The sequence below is a fragment of the Passer montanus genome, unplaced genomic scaffold (assembly GCF_014805655.1).
Source record: "Passer montanus isolate IOZ18808 unplaced genomic scaffold, ASM1480565v1 scaffold4, whole genome shotgun sequence".
In the NCBI taxonomy this organism is placed as follows: Eukaryota; Metazoa; Chordata; class Aves; order Passeriformes; family Passeridae; genus Passer; species Passer montanus.
Window position 1 is genome coordinate 18,238,341 of NW_024368818.1, and position 17,637 is coordinate 18,255,977.

The 17,637-nt window shown below is 39.9% G+C and overlaps 1 protein-coding gene across 15 annotated transcripts in view; it reads left to right on the forward strand.

Moving 5' to 3' along the window:
- Window positions 1-17,637, forward strand: part of TENM4 (teneurin transmembrane protein 4) — a 592,138-nt gene that overhangs the window by 437,710 nt on the left and 136,791 nt on the right. For all 15 annotated transcript variants that reach the window (XM_039718527.1, XM_039718526.1, XM_039718530.1 and 12 more), the window contains 3 exons: window positions 2,839-2,940; window positions 8,025-8,219; window positions 12,462-12,662. In XM_039718527.1, the coding sequence (XP_039574461.1) occupies window positions 2,839-2,940; window positions 8,025-8,219; window positions 12,462-12,662 (498 nt within the window). The remainder of the gene's footprint in view (window positions 1-2,838; window positions 2,941-8,024; window positions 8,220-12,461; window positions 12,663-17,637) is intronic.

The window sequence follows — 17,637 nt, forward strand, 5'->3', positions numbered from 1 at the left end:
ATCTGACCAGTTATAGGTGTCTCTGCTGAACTAGTCAGAGGAGGAAAGGATGCACCGCCAGAGTAAAGGTTCTTACATGGATTCACCCAGAAATTCTGGAAAGGTTGGTTACTTAAGCATAGGTCTGCCCATTTCTGTGGTTACTCTGAACTTCTAAATCTCCTTTTACATAGTCATTGTAGTGGACAAAGTAATTCAGTTTAATCTGCAGTGGACACCAAATTGGCGTGCAGAATCTTGCCTGTCTTGTCCTAGGCATCACAGATATGCCAGCTGAACCCACTGTAACTGCAAAATATTGCTTCCAGTAAGAAAGATTGCCATTTAGCTGATGTGGTGTATTGTCACACTTTGGAACAGTCGCCATGATTGATGTTATTCTACTTTTTAAATACTTTCTAGATGCTTCTGTGGGTCTTTTTACTGTTTTGTTTAAATATTGTATTACAAAAATATACCAAGAAATCTATATGGATATTTATTCCTTTTCAAGATCTCAGTTTAGTCCATTATAGTAAAAACTTGGGAAAAAAACTTCTTAAAATAGTTTTTGAATATGCTAAAGGTGTTGTTAATGCTGGGAATCTGTCCCTCGTCATGCCCTGAGGTACTCCCCTTGACTTCAAAGGTCACACATGTTACATCTGTGCAGTGTTGCTCCACCCCGCACCCCCTGACCCAGTGTGGCAGTGGGGTGGTGAGGTGTCATGGGACAACTGCACTGATGCTGAACAGCACAGTCCTTCTCTTCCCAGTTTTCAGGCAGCAGGAAGAAACATACTCTAGGTTTTTTTCTGCTGAATTCTTTTTTTTGCCACCTTTTGAGCTTAACCACCTCATTGGAGTGTCTGACAATTGCCAGAACCAGTACAAGAAGAGGGAGCTTATAGCTGTTCTTAGGATGAGAAGACTAGAGGAAAAGGACTGAGCCTTTCAGCAACAGGAGTGGTTAAATCTCTTTGCCCATCTCATTATCTTGTTTCACAGAACTCACACTCTCTATGTTCTTCATGTGTGTAAGTATGTACATAAATAATTTCCTAAATCTCTGGGTATATTTCTTGAAGAAAAGAAAAATATAAGTATTGTAAAAAAAGCATAGAGGAAAAAAAATTCATAAAGTGAATTAATTTTTGTTTTCAGCAGTGACATTAACCCATGTCAAAGTTCTGAAGATTGTATACACATGGGCTAATATTTACTTTTCATTTACAGGATAGATTTGTGTTTATACATGCTGTGAAGTGAGAGATGAAATTCCTAAATATCACTATAAATGCACAAGGCCTCGGTCATTACTTCTTAATTCTAGGAAGCATGGCTGCTCTTTGATTGGAATAAAGATGGCAGCTCAAGCCTAAAGGGTTGACTGTGTGTTGTGACTGTATTTCCACACACCATCAAGTGAATACCTGCTTAACTACTGAGTGTTAGAAAACTGACAGCACTTCCTTGTACCTTTCTTGCTGCATGGAATTGTCTGCTTATGAGATAGCCGAAGCCAGGACTTAAAACATAAATGCTTTAAATTGGTTTTATTATTTAAATTTGCTGTTGTCCTTTGTGAATTATTGAATTCTATCACAGCCTTTAAAATGTCCTTCAGAAACCTCTGCTCTTTAGCAGACACCCATCCAGAAACTGGCTTCCTTTCATTTCTGATTAGAAACTAATCTGCCCATATCTGCTGTAGCTGGTTCTCTTCACTTTCACTGATTGGGAGTTTACAAATAACTTTGCTCCCACAAGGTCTCGTGAAGTACATCTGTGCAAATGCAGTCATTATTCACAGGACTGAGATTTTCACCCCACTCCATGTGTACCACCAGTGTCCCTGCTCTATAACCAAATCCAGTTTTCATCTGATAGGCATCTCCCTCAGAGAAAATGTGAAATTGCACTGTAGAATGAACCATGGTATTTATTACAATGTCTTTCAAAGCCCTGCTCACATTTACTCAGTCTTCACTCAGTTTAGTATAAGAAAATAAGATTATTTGCATTCTCTTTTTGATGTGTTTACCAGCTTGTGTTGTTCTTTTATGAAAGATATGTTTTAGTCCCAATATTCTGAACTCTCTTTGAAAGGGAAGTGCTAGATAACATTTTGCTTACCTGGTAACTTCCCCTGAAAAATGAATAGCTGGTGTTTTTGCCAAAGTCAGGGAATTTACAATGATAACTAGAAATAGAAGAAAATGTGAAATAGACCCATTCCTGTTCCACCAAATAGAATATTAGCCCCAGCACTCTGAGCTGTTAAAGATACAAATTATATAATTTATAATGTATTATATTCAATATAATATTGCAGAGCAAATAAGAAGGAATTTGGTTAGAGGTATTTTGTGAACAAGCAGATAGGATGAACAAAGGTCTGTGTTCAGTAAGTTCACACGGGAACATATCTATCATCACTTAGCTCTTTTTGGCACAAATAAATGCCTCAAGGACACTTAATCAAGTCAACAAAACTGGACCAAAAGTGCATGTTCTGCCATGAGAATGGTGTGTATTCCATCCCTGCAATAAATTCAAACAGGAAAAATGGTCATAAAAATATACAGGAAGAAAAGACATTTGGAAGTTTTCAGGTAGTGAGAGAATGCCAAAACTAGTGGCTGCTGAGCAGCTCATATTTAATCACAGGATTCACAGTTGAATTACATTAATTGATGTAAATGGATGAGCAGGGTTTAGTGCAGCTCATACTAATGCTTTCACCCCAAGTGCAGCAATAGCTTTGAAGTTTCAACTGGCCTGCCCATCCAGAGCCCTCCTAAACTCAGAGGTGTTTTCTTGCCTAAAGAAGTGTCTGAATTTTCTTTTGTTTTCCAGAATCAGTGGATAACTGTCCCAGTAATTGCTATGGAAATGGAGACTGCGTGTCTGGGACTTGCCATTGCTTCCTTGGCTTTCTGGGCCCTGACTGTGGCAGAGGTAGGAATGTATGCATGATGAACTGTTACGTTCTCCCATTCAGTTAACATTTTTCTTCTGGAAATTATATTCACGATGGTGCCTTTTGCAAAGTATTCTTCACCCAGTGTAGGGATGCTGCAGTAGAGTGGAAACAAGTTGATCTGTGAATTTTGTTTGCCACAAATTTGCTAAAATTTTGATCAGCTGTTGAGTGACCCGTGGGCGTTTACCCTGGAGAAAAGAAGGATCAGAGGACATCCTATTGGTCTCTACAACTACCTGAAGGGAGGGTGTAGCCAGGTGGGGATTGGTATCTTCTCCCAAGTAAGCGATAGGACAAGAGGATACATCCTCCAGTTGTGCCAGGGGAGGTTTAGATTGGCTGTTGGGAAGAATTTATTTAGCAAAGGATTCAGGCTGCTCAGGGAAGTGGTGGAATCACCATCTCTGGGAGTTTTGGTGTGGCATTTAGGCACATGGTTTAGTGGTGGGCTGGCAGTGCTGGGCTAAGAGTTGGACTTGATCTCAGAGGGCATTTCCAAACTTAATGACACTATGATTCTTTACTAATCATGACTGCTGTGCCCTTAGCAACAACACAAACTCTTGGGCTGCTTGTGGACAGGCAAATGTCATGTGGGAAATTTTCTCTCTGGAATTGACTTTAGAAAACAGGACTTATAAGCGTGCCATTATAGTTTGTTTAGCAGAGCACTTTTATCATGGTGTGACATGACACTATAATGATACTTTCTTTTAAGATACTGATTACACAAAAAGTACCTGGCAAGTCTGCCTGAGCCTGGAATAGGGCAGCGTTAGCATAAGGCTAGGAGTGGGATAATGGCAGGAACAACTCGTTACTCTAGCCAAAAGTAAAAACACTGGGAGGACTGGAAGGAGACTTACCCTAGTAAACAGTATAACATATTTTTCTGCTCAAGTGATAAGTATTTTTAATAAATGGTTTTGGAAGGGTTTTCTTTGGCCTGAATTTTTTAGGTTATTTAAACATTTAAAAAACAAACTGAAATACTTTTAGTAAGAGCACATTTCAAACCAAGATATGAAAACCTTGCATGTGGGAAATGACAGGATGACTGTGCATCAACCTTCCCAAGGCCTTTTTTGGCTCAAACAGTCCAACAAACTAAGTACAGATTTATAAATGGGGGGAAGGAGGTAGCATAAAACGTTAGTGCCCACCCAAGGAGCTGCGGTAAGGCTGCAGGTCAGGCCTTTACCCCAGCTCATCGCTGCTTTGGAAAGCAGGCTGGCGCCTTCCCAAGAGAGAGCTAAACTCTGTCCAACCCCAGCCCTCTCCCCCTCCAGCTGAGCTGGGTCACATCCCAGCAGCGAGGCAGGAGACAGAGATAAGGAGCCGCGCAGCCCCAGGGCAGGCGGGAGCTCCCTGCCAAGGCAGCCGGGCCGGGCTGAACCCGGCGGGGTTTCAGAGTTCACAGCCCAGTAAGATGGATGTGGCAAGCTGTGTCCCTGAGAGCTGTTATGTCAAACTTCTTGCTGACTCAGGTTACACTTGGTTTGCATTTCCTTACACTTGGTTTGCATTTCCAAGCTCCTTTTCAAATCCCTAGAGCTGGAGACAAAAAGAGTTTTTTCCATGTCCCGTAGCATATTCCAGCTCACACCTCCTAACTTTCAGTAGGGGCAGAAGTTCAGGGCTTATTTCCCCCAAGGCCCCCTGTAGAGTCTGTGGAGAAGAACTTTCTTCCCTGTGAGTCAGAGTACTTAAACTCTTGTTCTGAATCCACTTTCAGAGGAACTCACCTCCCCTCCCTGGATACCCTGAACTTTCTCAGGCTTTTCAATGGAGTGATGTGAGTCTCCCATTTCACCAGAGCACATGCTCTAGCTGCTATGAACACCTTTTATTAAAATCTGTCTTTTCATTCAGAATCATCTGGGTTCAGATCACAGGTTGCACTCTGCCTGTGAAGACAGAAAAATACCTGGAATGCCGAATTTATATTTGTATATGCATGTCCTCTCACTGGGCAAGTTAAGTAGATTGTGTTGCCATGAGCATGAGATCCAAGGATTCCAGCATTGACTTCCTGGTGGTTTTTCAGGGGCATTCAAGACTCTTCTTTTGACCTATAAAAATCCCTCAAAAGGCAGCATGTGTAAGGCTGTCATGGTATCCATTTGCAGCCCTTCACAATCCCTGTATGGAGCAGTAATCCTTAAATAAGCAGGTTCCTGCTCACATGAAGAATTCCATGGATTTTCTGGGTGTTCCTTTATTTCAGTTCAGCCTTATAATTCACTGTCCAAATGAATGGGAAGCTCTGGAGCAGAAAGCCGTTCTCTTTTTAGTAATGGTTAATTACTAACATATTATTAACCAATTATTTAAAACAAAATAAATGAGAGCAAGTCAACAGAGGTGTATTCCATAGGCTTTTTTGAAGGTTTTCTTGGACATGGGAGGTGGCCTTTTCAAGTTCTGTATAAAGTAAACACACAAACAAATGATCTTACTCACTGATCCTCAACTTTGCAAGAAAGAGAGAATGCATTTGGGTTGTTGCTATCATTACCACACTAGAGAATTACTATAATTTTGCCATCAGAGACATTGTTGGAATCTGGATGATCAAATAATAATTATATATCTTTATATATGGAAAAGGATTGCTAAAGTAACAGGAGAAAAAATTCAGAAACCTCTTTTGTCTTTATTCATTATTGCGTGCTACAGGGGAGGTCTTGTTCTCACCATTGCCTTGACATTTGTAGCAGTGCTTTCCAGGTGATGCTGAAGGTGTTCTCCACAGAAGGCTCTGTGGAGTGTCAGTCTCACTGCAGATGGCCAGTAATTTATCTGATCTTTTACTGAGTGATCAGCTGTCTTGTCAGTAAACATGCAAGTCTTTCTCAGCAACCTCTCCCTGGTTAAAGGCAGGTATTCTTTTTTCTTGTTGAAAAGAACTGCAGACTATCCCCTGTTAGTGCCTTGAAAGAACAATGACCATTACTGAGCATTGAAATTTGAGATGGGAGGGCCAGAAAATTCCATCACTTAGCTGAAAAGTGAAATTACAGAGTGAGTGTGCTGTGAACCATGCACACAATACAGTGTATCTTAAACAATTTAAGTCTCATATTGTATAGGTAGATACCATCTTGCAAATTATGCACTTGCAATGCACCACGGCATCATGTTTCCTTTAAAGTGAACTTAAAAGTGTTTCCTTTAGAGTGCTCCTTAGTAATAACAGTTGCCAAATTCCTTTCTTTCCTAAACCTCTTTTATCTTGGTCAGGCAAATACAGTTCACTGCATATCAATCTGGTTTAACAGTCGGAGTTGGCAATGCTTTGTATTTTATTGAGGCTGCTGTAGTTCTAGAACACTCAAACTGACTTGACTATAAGGACGTGTGGAAACAACTCATGATGCACTTTATGAGATTACTGTCTGAAAATATGGAAGAGAAGGAGAGGAAAGCTTTCCTTAACCATGTAATACCCCTTCCCACACATAATCAAAGTCAGGAACAAAGCAAAAGAGGATTCATCACATGCCTAATCCAGTTGGATTAAGCAGCAGAATGGAATATTCATTTCATATTTGTCCTGCATGAAAGTGTTCATAAATTGCCTTTCCGAGGGGCAGATGAGAAGGCCAGCTGCTCTTACCTAAGGCTGATGTGCAACAGTGAACAAGAGCAGTCTGTGTTGAATATATGTCCTTGCAGTGGAGTTTCAGCAAAATAAAATGAAAGAGAACAGGACTTAAGCGAGAAGTTTCAAGGCAGAGCGAACAGGAAAATTCTGAGGGACTGAAATCAGCATCTTCCTTGGCAAAATCAGAACAGAGGACAAAAGGAGAATAATGTGGCTGGTGTGGAGAATGGAATAAGGAGAAGGCATCATCTGAAATGAGCTAAAGAAAGCTTGGAGAGCAGTGATTGCAAAAAGCTGTGGTCGCAGAGGTTGAGGTCTGGTCCTTGATGCCCTCTGCTTCCTTGGGCAACCTGTTCTGTGTTTCATCCCATCCAACTCTGCCTAGCAGTTTCCAAATTTAGCTCTGAAAATGCTTAATCCTGGAATCCATCATGCCACAGCTTGAGCTTGTTATCTTCCTCTTCTTTCCTTTATCACAGGGAAGAAATCCTGTATCTGGGTGGCCTTGAGGGTCACCTGACTTTGCTGGAAACAAGGACAATTAAAAATACTTTATAAGTCCTTTATAAATTATACACATTTCAGAGGATAGATTTACACAGCTTTTATTACAGGGAGCTTGGAAACAGTAGAGGCCAGTTCTGCCTTGTGGCTGGTGATGAATCAAGTCCAGCAGAGGTGATGACCAAAAATGGGGGCTGGGCATTCGGTTAGAATCATAGAATTTTTAAGGTTGGAAAAGACCTCTACAACTCTTTTCATCAAGTTCAGCTATTAACCCAGCACTGCCAAGTCTACCAGTAAGCCAAATCCCCATATGCCACATCAACGCATCTTGTAAATTCTATCAGGGATGGTGATTGAATCACTCCCCTGTGCAGCCTGCTCCAGTGCTTGACAACCCTTTCAGGGAAGAAAGTTGGTAGTTGATGGTATGACATGAGTTAAATCAGGGAAATAGTCTCAATGTGGCATTCTGGGCAAAGCAACCCATAAAGCTAAGAGTTAACTCAGAAAAAAACAGGGAATGATTTGTGTGCCACTGAGGTCCACAGCAGAGGCAGTGTCAAGGAAAGTCTGGCAGCAGGTCAGGGATAGTGATAAGCAATCTAAGGTTAATAATGCTCCGGAAAGAAGACATCAGTACATTGTGAAATCAGAATACAAGAAAACTGTGAGTTTAGTTAGTAAAAAAAGGTATCAGAGAAACAAAGCAAGAAGATAGTCTAACTTAAGAGCACTGTTTGTTTGTTTGTTTGTTTTAAACACTCAAAGGGGAATACAGTTAACAGCTGGGCATCATCCATATAAAAGATTTGTTTCAGCAAAACAAACAGCAACATACCCCGGTGAAGACCGTGTATGAAGAATGTAAATTACATGCTGGACTCGTGCTTCTTTTTGAAATTATTTGCCATTTGTTTTAATTTGATTTTTATTGTCTGTCCATAGCATCCTGCCCAGTGCTGTGCAGTGGAAATGGGCAGTACATGAAAGGAAGGTGCTTGTGTCACAGTGGCTGGAAGGGAGCAGAGTGTGATGTCCCAACCAACCAGTGCATTGATGTCTCCTGCAATAACCATGGCACCTGCATCATGGGCACCTGTATCTGCAACCCGGGATACAAAGGCGAGAGCTGTGAAGAAGGTATTTGCAAGATGCATTCAATTAGCCTTTTGCTTTGATTGTTGTTCTGTAATTATATGGATGGAGGCAATTCAGAATCGGACTGGAACTTAAACAGAACAATAATAGGCACCTTAGAGATACAATAGATGGATACAACATAAAAATGATATGTTGTCATAACTCCTCGTTAGCTATCATACTTGTTCAATAATTGGATGAAAAGCCATCAAATGCTTCAGATAGAAGAATCTAGTTGAAAGACCAGAGCATCTAATCATATGTTCAAATGTTCTTATTAAAGCATCATTTCCATTTACACATCTAAACGTATAATTACATTTACAGTGCTTTCTTCTCTGCTGCGCTATGCCAAGCAATTTCTGTTACTAACATACACAAAATGGTGGTGTGTGAGAGAGAGAAAGTCCTTGGTCCGTGTCAGCTTTAAAAGCTTAGAAATGGTCAGGACTTGAATTAAATTCTGCTTCAAAGTCAGATATTATTTTAATGGCTCTTCCATAGCTTCTTTTCACACATTAGCCTCCCAAACATTTCTCATTTACATTTAGATTTACAGCTGCTTTTAGTACGTATCTTTAATCTTTTTGTGTAGGAAGTCACCTGCCAACATAAACCTTCATCTTCCCGAGTCTGTGCCTGCTTCTTACTGCTAATGAAAACGTGGACAGTTTTGCAAATGTATAAATTATTTAGAGAGTATAAATATATATCCAAAAGTGCATTATAGAAAGAATAATGTTCAAAACTTTTGAAAACTATTCTCAGAATTCTTTGCTGATGACCTGATAAATAATTATTCTTAAATTGTGCTTCTATAAGTACATATATAAGGCCTCTTCGCTGTGTGATTGATTAAAGACATCATTTGATACATTTAAGAATGACAATGTCTTGAATTAATTTATGGTTGTCTTCATGCATGCAGGATAAAGATTTATCGGAAATGGCTTTATTTTATGGGCAATGAAAATAGGCTGAATTGCATTCAGACATTCAAATGGCAATCTAGCAATTCTTTTGATGTGTATAATGTATTGGAGTGGGGCATCTCTGATGTAGCGTGGCTTCAGTGTCAGTAAATGTTAGAGATGAAGACAGTATCAGCTCTTGCAACAATAAGCCATCTCTTGTGAAAGCCTCATTTTGGCTTAAAGCATAATTCAGTGAAGCTGTGGGGCATGCAAAACCCAAAGATTGTGACTACTCAAGTATCTTTAAAGCATCTCTGTAGACCTCCTATTTACTAGATCGTATCTTTACTGGATAAACAGAAATGAAAAGATCCTGATTTTGCCTCCAGCCAGAAGTGTTTAATGTGTGTAAATCAGAGTGAGATTTGCCCTTTTTCTAACAGGAACCTTTATTTCCCTGGTCACGTTTAAAGCAGAAAAGCCAGGCACTGCTCAGTTATTTTATGTTATCACTGTAGCAGGGGACAGTGTCAGTCCCACTAGGTCAAAACTTGAAAAAGGAGGAAGAACAAAGAGAACATGGTTTTTCTTATGGGCTGTTTAGTATTTTACCAAGCATGTATGTTTTTGATACTCAAGGCATAATTTGTATTACATTGTGAGGGGGGGAAGCAGCTCAGAAATATGCCATGTGGGAAATCTTGAGAACATATATATACATATTTAGATTTACTAAAAAAGTTGATTTATACTATTTTTTAAATTGCTTTTACTCTTTAATTTCTCTTCTAAGAAGGGCCATCTGGTATTGATTACTTTTTATTATTTCTCAGTTCTCATAGCTTCACTGCTTGGTCCATGTTTGTAATGGGTTTTCATTCCAGGGTTTCTTCTGTCTTTTCTTTTTCCCCCACAGAAGTTCAGCAATGTTTATAAAACATCAGCCAACAATCCTACGCAAGATTTTCTTTTCTCTTTCCTTAGTTTATTGGCCCATATTTTATAAGGTATGGCCTAAGCCAGCGAGACATTGCAGGGAGGGGAGCAAATTTAAGAAGTGAAATACGAGAAGTTACTCTTTGGGCACCGAATAAGCCTAATAACTTGTGTGACCAATGAAGCATGAGGCATACTGGGGAAAAGTGTAGAAGAGGCACTAACCTTGCTTGCTACATGATTTATCTCCCTGGCAAAGATTCTGCACAAGGCTTAACTATAAACAGGGCATTTTCCAACCAAGAATTTGGCCATTTGGGACATTTTCCAGCCTACAACACAGACATATGATTTTTTGTTCTTTTCCAGGTATACTAGATCTTGTCAGCTCTGCCCTCATGCCCAGCTCCTCATCTCTGCTTCTCCCAGAGCTGAGCAGCTAAATTTGTCAAGTGGAACTCCCTAAAAATATACCATTGTACTCCAATTCCACTAAGCAATTGATTAAGAAGAAAGCAGAAGCCTGTAATCCTGTCCCAGGGCCCTTCCAATGCTGCAGAAAGCCTAAAGAGATAGAACCAGTGAGGCTGAGATTAAAGTAACCGTTGTGTGTGACATTTTCTGAAAGGGCTCATTTCAACATGAAAAATGGCCTTGGGATTATGATAAATGGGGGGTTCTGACATGCACATTCCCCTCCTATAATCGTCTGTGTTAGAGCTGAGATAGCAGATTGTCTGCCTCCTGTGATGGAGGCCCCTGTAAAACTCACCTTTTTCCCAGCTGACCTTCAGAGGGGATGATTAATTGCCTGGAGGTAGCCTCTTGTCAGTTAGCCTGTGATCTTTGTTCTCTATGTTCAAACCATCTGCTGAGAACGGACGAGGCTGCTGCTCTGTCCCTTAGTCCTTTTCATAGTTATTACTGCTGAGAAAGAACAGGGCCAGGGCTTCAAGGGTCTCATGCTAAAATTGGCACCCTCGCTCCCAGCTCGCTAACAGCGAAGGAGATTTATGGACTCATCCTTTCCAGCCTCTTAAAATTTTTGAGGATTGTTCCAGCTATGAGCAGAGCTCCAGGAATCAAACAAAAAAGAAAATTCTCTCTCATGCCTTGGGATAGTAATAACTGAGCCATTACTTGTCAGGCTGAGAAGGGTTTGAGGATCCAGGGAATTATCAGAGCAGCTGTTGCGTTTCCTTTTAAGGTTTCTGGATCTGAAACAGGTCAATGGAATTCTTATTAGCTTTTCCAGGGGTAAAAACTGAACCACAAACCTGTCCTGTGTGCAGTAGCCATGTTCTGCTCTGCTGTATCAGAGCCAGAAGCTGGACAGTTTTCCTGTGCTGCTTAGCCAGACTGACACTTGTCACCAATCCCCAGGGAACTGCCACACACCATTTCAAAAGACGGGAAGAATTTCTCTAGGCTGTCCTATCAGCTTTTATCTATAAATAGAAAATCAACTCCTCCAGTCGGTTTTTCTGGGAGGGTGTCTGGTGCATTTCATATTTTTCGATTGCTGGGTGAAATTCCCCTGTGGGCAGAGCAGCTGACAGTTGCCTACAAAACACATAACTCAGCAATCAGAGAGGGAGTACATTTGGTCTTTTGGTGTACATTGCTATACCCCTAACTAAATGGTCTCCGATCTTGTTAGGAAAGAGCCTCTTTATGGGGGGGAAGTAAACCTCAAACATTTTAAAAAGAGTATTAATTGATTAAAAGAAAAAAAAAACAAGAAAAAAAAACAAGAAAAAAAAAAAACCAAAAAAAAAAAACAGAAGAACACCATTTTTAAAAAGGCATGATTTTACTTTAATCCTTATTCCAGAAAAACTGTCTATGGATATATTTCAGTGTGAAATTTCTTTAAGTCTCCATGAAACCTGTATAGATTTAAGCACATTCTTCAATTTAAGCAAGTATTTTGCTGAATAAGAATGTCAGCTTCTGCTGAATCTTTATGCAAAATTCTCTCTCAGAAAACTAGGGCTCAGCTTCCAATTCATTAGTAATAGTAATTTAGGTTATTCTAATAGAATAAATGAAGACACACTATTTGTACAATAGAATATTATTCTTATTTTATTCTTAATTTATATTAGGCTGTTCTTACCAGAAAGATCACTTATTAGTGCAGACCTGCATAAAAGAATGGATTTTATCACTGGATTTTTCTGTGTTTTTCACGTAGGTGTTTTAGGTCTCACTGCCTTTTAGGGCCACTGACTTCTTGCATGAAGCATCTGTTTTGTTCACAGCAGGGCTCTTTGGTTGAAACCTTGAGATACTGTGTAAATATGTTTGTGTAGACAGCAGTCTGATAGCTTTTTTTCCTGAAATTCCCATTTGCTTTCCCTGTCTGCTTCCTCTTCCTTCTCACATGTAGTGGACTGCATGGATCCTACCTGCTCGGGACGAGGCGTGTGTGTCCGAGGAGAATGTCACTGTTCAGTTGGCTGGGGAGGACCAAATTGTGAGACCCCAAGAGCCACTTGTCTGGATCAGTGCTCTGGTCATGGGACCTTCCTCCCGGATACTGGACTCTGCAGCTGCGATCCCAACTGGACTGGCCACGACTGCTCAATTGGTAACATCAGCGCTGACTTACTGTTGGTCTTCCATTAAACTTTGTGAAATACTCAGATGTAACTCTGCAAAAAAGGTGCTACAGATGTATTACAGTGAAGCACATGTAGGGCATGACTGGAAGGAGAAATTCCGTAGCTCAACTACATAAATAATTCGTTTATGATTGCTGAGTGTAGAGTAATATCATAAATAACTCCATTAAAGCCACCTAGGCTTGCTATTGTTCATTATATGACTGTTAATGTAATTGATTGTCTACATATCACTTCTTGTTCTGGTGATAGTTCTTGATGAACCCCAGGACCACTAAAGTGTCTGTTTTGATTTTTAGGAGATGACTAAATAATCTTTAGTGGCTGTAAACAAGAAGGACGATTTGGTAATCTGTCAGATCTCTTTTCCCTTCTGAATTCAAAGCTTGTGCTTTTCTAGGCTAGAGGAGGATGAGTGCCTCGTGAGGTTGATATTAAAAGACTACCTTCTACCAACTAAAAAATAAGTTTACTGAGTGAAAGTATTTATTAGTACAAGCAGCTACCAAGACATTTTTATGGGCAGTTTTGTGTAGAAGTTTGGAACAGCGACCTTCATTCCTCCTCTGAATGGGCATCTTGCTCAAAATCTGCATCAGGTGTGGGAATGGAAGGCTAAAGAAAAATTGTTCAGGACCCTTTTCTTCCAAATGCAATTAGCTCTTAGAAAAGGCCACACCGAGAAATAGTGTAGTACATTAAATAGTTAGAACCTACAGAACATCAGTCCTTTGGCTTTTGTCCTGCATTGTGTGCTCACAAAAAAGGAGACCTCAGCAATAACAGTTTCTATACCTTACACAAGTGGAGTGGAACTAGGCCAGAAATCCAGGGCAGCTCAGTATAGACAGTGAAATGAAAGGAATTTTCAGCAAAGCAACCCCAAAAAAAAGCTATTAGGAGAGTGGATATAGCAGAAAAATTATATAAACAACATTTTCACTAAGGAATTGCTATCATGAGTAAAGAAAATCAGGTTAACTGTTTGCAAGTATTTTAAAAGATTCATTTCCATGGATGAGGCACACTGAATAAACTGGTGCTAAGAATATAAGAAAACTCTTTTGACAGTCATCATTTAGCTGGGTGTTAGAAGCTTGTCATAAAGTAAAATTCACTGGACTGACTGAGGAATAATCAGAAGAGGTGGTCTACTCTACTTGCCTGGGGCTGAAGCTAGGTAGATCAAAACTTTTGTAGATGTACATAGGGAAGCTATCATGCTTTGAAGGGAAGATACATTTGGTGCCAGGCTTTTCCTTTCCCCATATGAACATCTTCAATCCCATACTCTGTGAGTTTATTTTTAAAACCACCATAGGGGGAAAGGTAGTCATATATTTGTAGTTTGTAGCATAGTTCATAATTGAGTCATTATTCTGTGTTTGTACAGAGGTTTGGAGATTGCAGGGATGGATTTGGAAAAATGTTTATTTCAATGTGCAAACAGAATTCACTTTTCCTTTGTTAACCTGCAGGGTCACGTACAGATGATTTATAAGCTTTCCTTATACCGCTTTTATAAATCCATCTAGTGCAAACTTTCTTTGGCAGCATGAAGTTATTTGAGACAAACTTGAGCATCATTCCAAGACCTTTTTCCTCACCGAGTTGCTTGTAACATTCAGGTTATTGTGCCTCACAGCTAAAATCACAGCTAAGATGATTTGTAAACTTCCATTTCTAGCCCAGACCTTTCCACTGAATTGATGACTTGATTTGAAAGACAGATTTACTCACAGGATATGTGATACTTTTTTGCATCATTAAAATAGAGTGAGCAAGCATGCGATTGCATGTAATAACACACTGCCCAGCCCGTTGGGGTAGAGGTTGTGTAGAAGGGTCGAAAAGGGACAGATTTTTATTGTCCTGTAAAACAGGACCAAAGAGAACAGAAGAATTACTAAGGGAAAGAGCTAAGTATTTGCATAAATCACCCTCAGCTCAGCAGAGCAGTTAAGATGTGTTCAGTCCCAATGAAATGTATAGAACTGTGCCCATGTGGATTTGTGCCAAGGACGGCCCCTTTCATAAACCACATGGAGAGGAATACCCTGGAAACAGCATAATTATCTGAAAACCCAGAATATGAACAGGCACAGTGCATTTTCCAGCTCTTACCACCTTGAAGAGTAGCACCTGTCTACAGCGCTGTGTGCTGGATTCATTTAGGTTATCAGGCAGTCTGGAAGCAGTAGCTGAAGTCTGTGGGTTGTCATATGCAGAAAGTAAAACTAGAGCCTCTTTGAACCTTAGACGGCGTCTTTCAGCTAAGTAGGTAGATTTTACCTGCCTTTAGTAGTAAGCTTCGAGAACACAGATTACTAGATAAAACCCTCACTTTTCACAAAAGAATAATATTACAGAGATTTCTATTTCCTGTTTATATTATCTTTTTCATTCCACTTAGCCTTCATAGACAAGCTTTCCAGTTCAGTCTCTTGGGAGAGATTCCCATTCTGAACTGCATTGTAAGAAGAAGTAGTTATATGGTTTGAGTTTTTTTGCTTTCTGTGTCTGCCCAATGCCAAGACATGCTGAGACAGGGCTGCTGCTGTACTGCCTCAGAATTGTCACTCAGGGAAAATGCTTCTCAAACATATTCCACCCCTTAATGCAAGGGATGGTTTGTAGGATGACTTTTGTCAATATACACTGTTTTTTTGGCTGATTCCTAAATACTAGAAAGAGTATCTTAGAGAAAGTACAGAAGTAATTCCAAGAGGTAACTTGTACTGAGCAATAAAAGGGGTATTTTGATTTCTCCATGAGATAATTAAATCACTTCCCTTTTGCAGCTTAGTACTGTTGCACAAGCAAATTCAAAAAAAGTCCTTTATAACCCAGTTCAGTTAAAAAGTCCAAGGCAATGCTTGGTAAAAGAAAGGGAATTAAGGAACCACTGGTCCTTACTCCATTCCTCCAGTCTGCTATCACAGATCCTCTGTATCCCAGGCTTTTGCGGAGCTATCTCCCTTCACCTCTTATGAGCCCTATCTGTCAACTAATGAAGCCATTATGGGGAATGTCTCTTAAGCTTTTATTGTCTAAGTGTAGTGGGAAGATGGAAATGGCCTGTGCTGCAGTGTGAAACATGTGATTACTGTGTGATATACTCTCACTCCTGACCTATTTAAGCTGGGCCAACTATTTCTAGCGAATCAAGAGGCAGCACACCACATACCATAAGACATGTTTGCTGACTGCAGTGAAATGAATGGGTGAGTCGTGTCTTCTGCTCTGGGGGAATGCACCATTTACCCGAGGGATCTCACTGATGCATGAGTATAATCCCAGGCCCATCAAAACAGCATTAGACTTGGATGCAAAATCATTATTAAAGGAATTAAATTATCTGGTGTTGTCCTTCACTCTCCTCAAATTTAAATCGGCGATTTTCATACTGTTCTGTCTTTGGTAGTTGACATCTTTACATGCACAGTATTCATTCAAATCATTGCAAAGTTGAATATACAAAGCAGCAATAGAAATTATGTTCTCTGTGTCTTAAGTGTACTGACTTTTCCTGGGCAGTTGACAGTGGTTGTAGATTGACCTGCATGCAGATAAGGATCGCTCTCCATCACTCATTCATAATGACTCATGCAGTTTATGCACAGTTGACATCCAGGCAGTACTTCACACCCTTAAAAATACACTGGAGAAAAGCAGTAATAGGAATAGTACTTTGTATTTGGTAGTCCTAAATTGCCAGTGGAGACATAAAATCGTGGGCTGCACATTTAACGATGGGACTTAGAAACTGGAAGCTGGGGCTCAGTAAAGAAGTAAGAAGTTATGATATCTTACATCATATTTTGAAAAGACTGAGAGAGCGTGCCTGACCAGAGACTGAGGCTTGCATGACCATATCTCATAAAATGTAGTACTTTGGTCCTATTATAGCTCCTCTCATTGCTTCTGCTGCTTACATGGTTTTCCGAGGATATGCCATTTGACTTTATGACTGCCCTTTTGTCCCCACTGTGGCAGGGATGAAATGCTGCTTCCCAGTGACTTACTGACACACTTTGTTATGAAGTCTATGATCACAAAAATGTTTAGGCATTTAAAATTTGCCTTAAGCAAATGTAAATTATCAATATTTGCTACAGGGTTGTGAAGAACTACATATGGCAGGTATTCCTAGATAAACCTGTCCTCTAAGCACAGTGGGGAAATAGTGTGGGTAGCCACAGGGTAGCAGAGAATGAGGTATTTACCCACCTTCCATGACTTTGAGGAGTAGGATTTAAAATAAAACTAGCATGGTGTATGAAGTAGGTTGAGAAGTTGGATTTAAAATAAAACTAGCATGGTGTATGAATCCAAGTCTCTGGTTGTAGGTTAACCATATTCTTATAAATTATTGCGCAGTGAATTGAAGTCAGTGGAAAAGCTCCTATTTATGCTGCAGGAGTATGGATCAATTGAAGGCTATTCACAAACAATTCTTAGATTTAAGACCCTGTATCAGTTAATGGTAATGACTGAATTTTTTAGTATCAATTTCTCAGTATAGTCTAACAATGGTGACAGTCTTTCAGGTAGCACACGAGTTCCCCACCACAAAGTTGGTACAGTTCATTGAAACAGGCATCCTTTCTCTATTCCAATTTAATAGATAAAGAGACCATAAAGAATGAACCTTTAAAGAGTTAAGCTGAAGTAGATGCACATTTACATTGCAGTGTCTTTTTTTCACCAGGAATTGTGCAGGAGACTATTGCACACATGTATCACAACACACACACACAGAGTGACAGAAGCAGTTCTTATACATTTTATCCCACAATATCATATCCCATTGTTCAAACAGCACCATGGTTAACACAACATCTTGATACAACTTGATTTCCTTGGGCTTACCGGTGTCAGCTTTTGCAAACAAAATCCCATGTTAATTTCATGCCATGCCCAATGCCACCAAAATAAAAA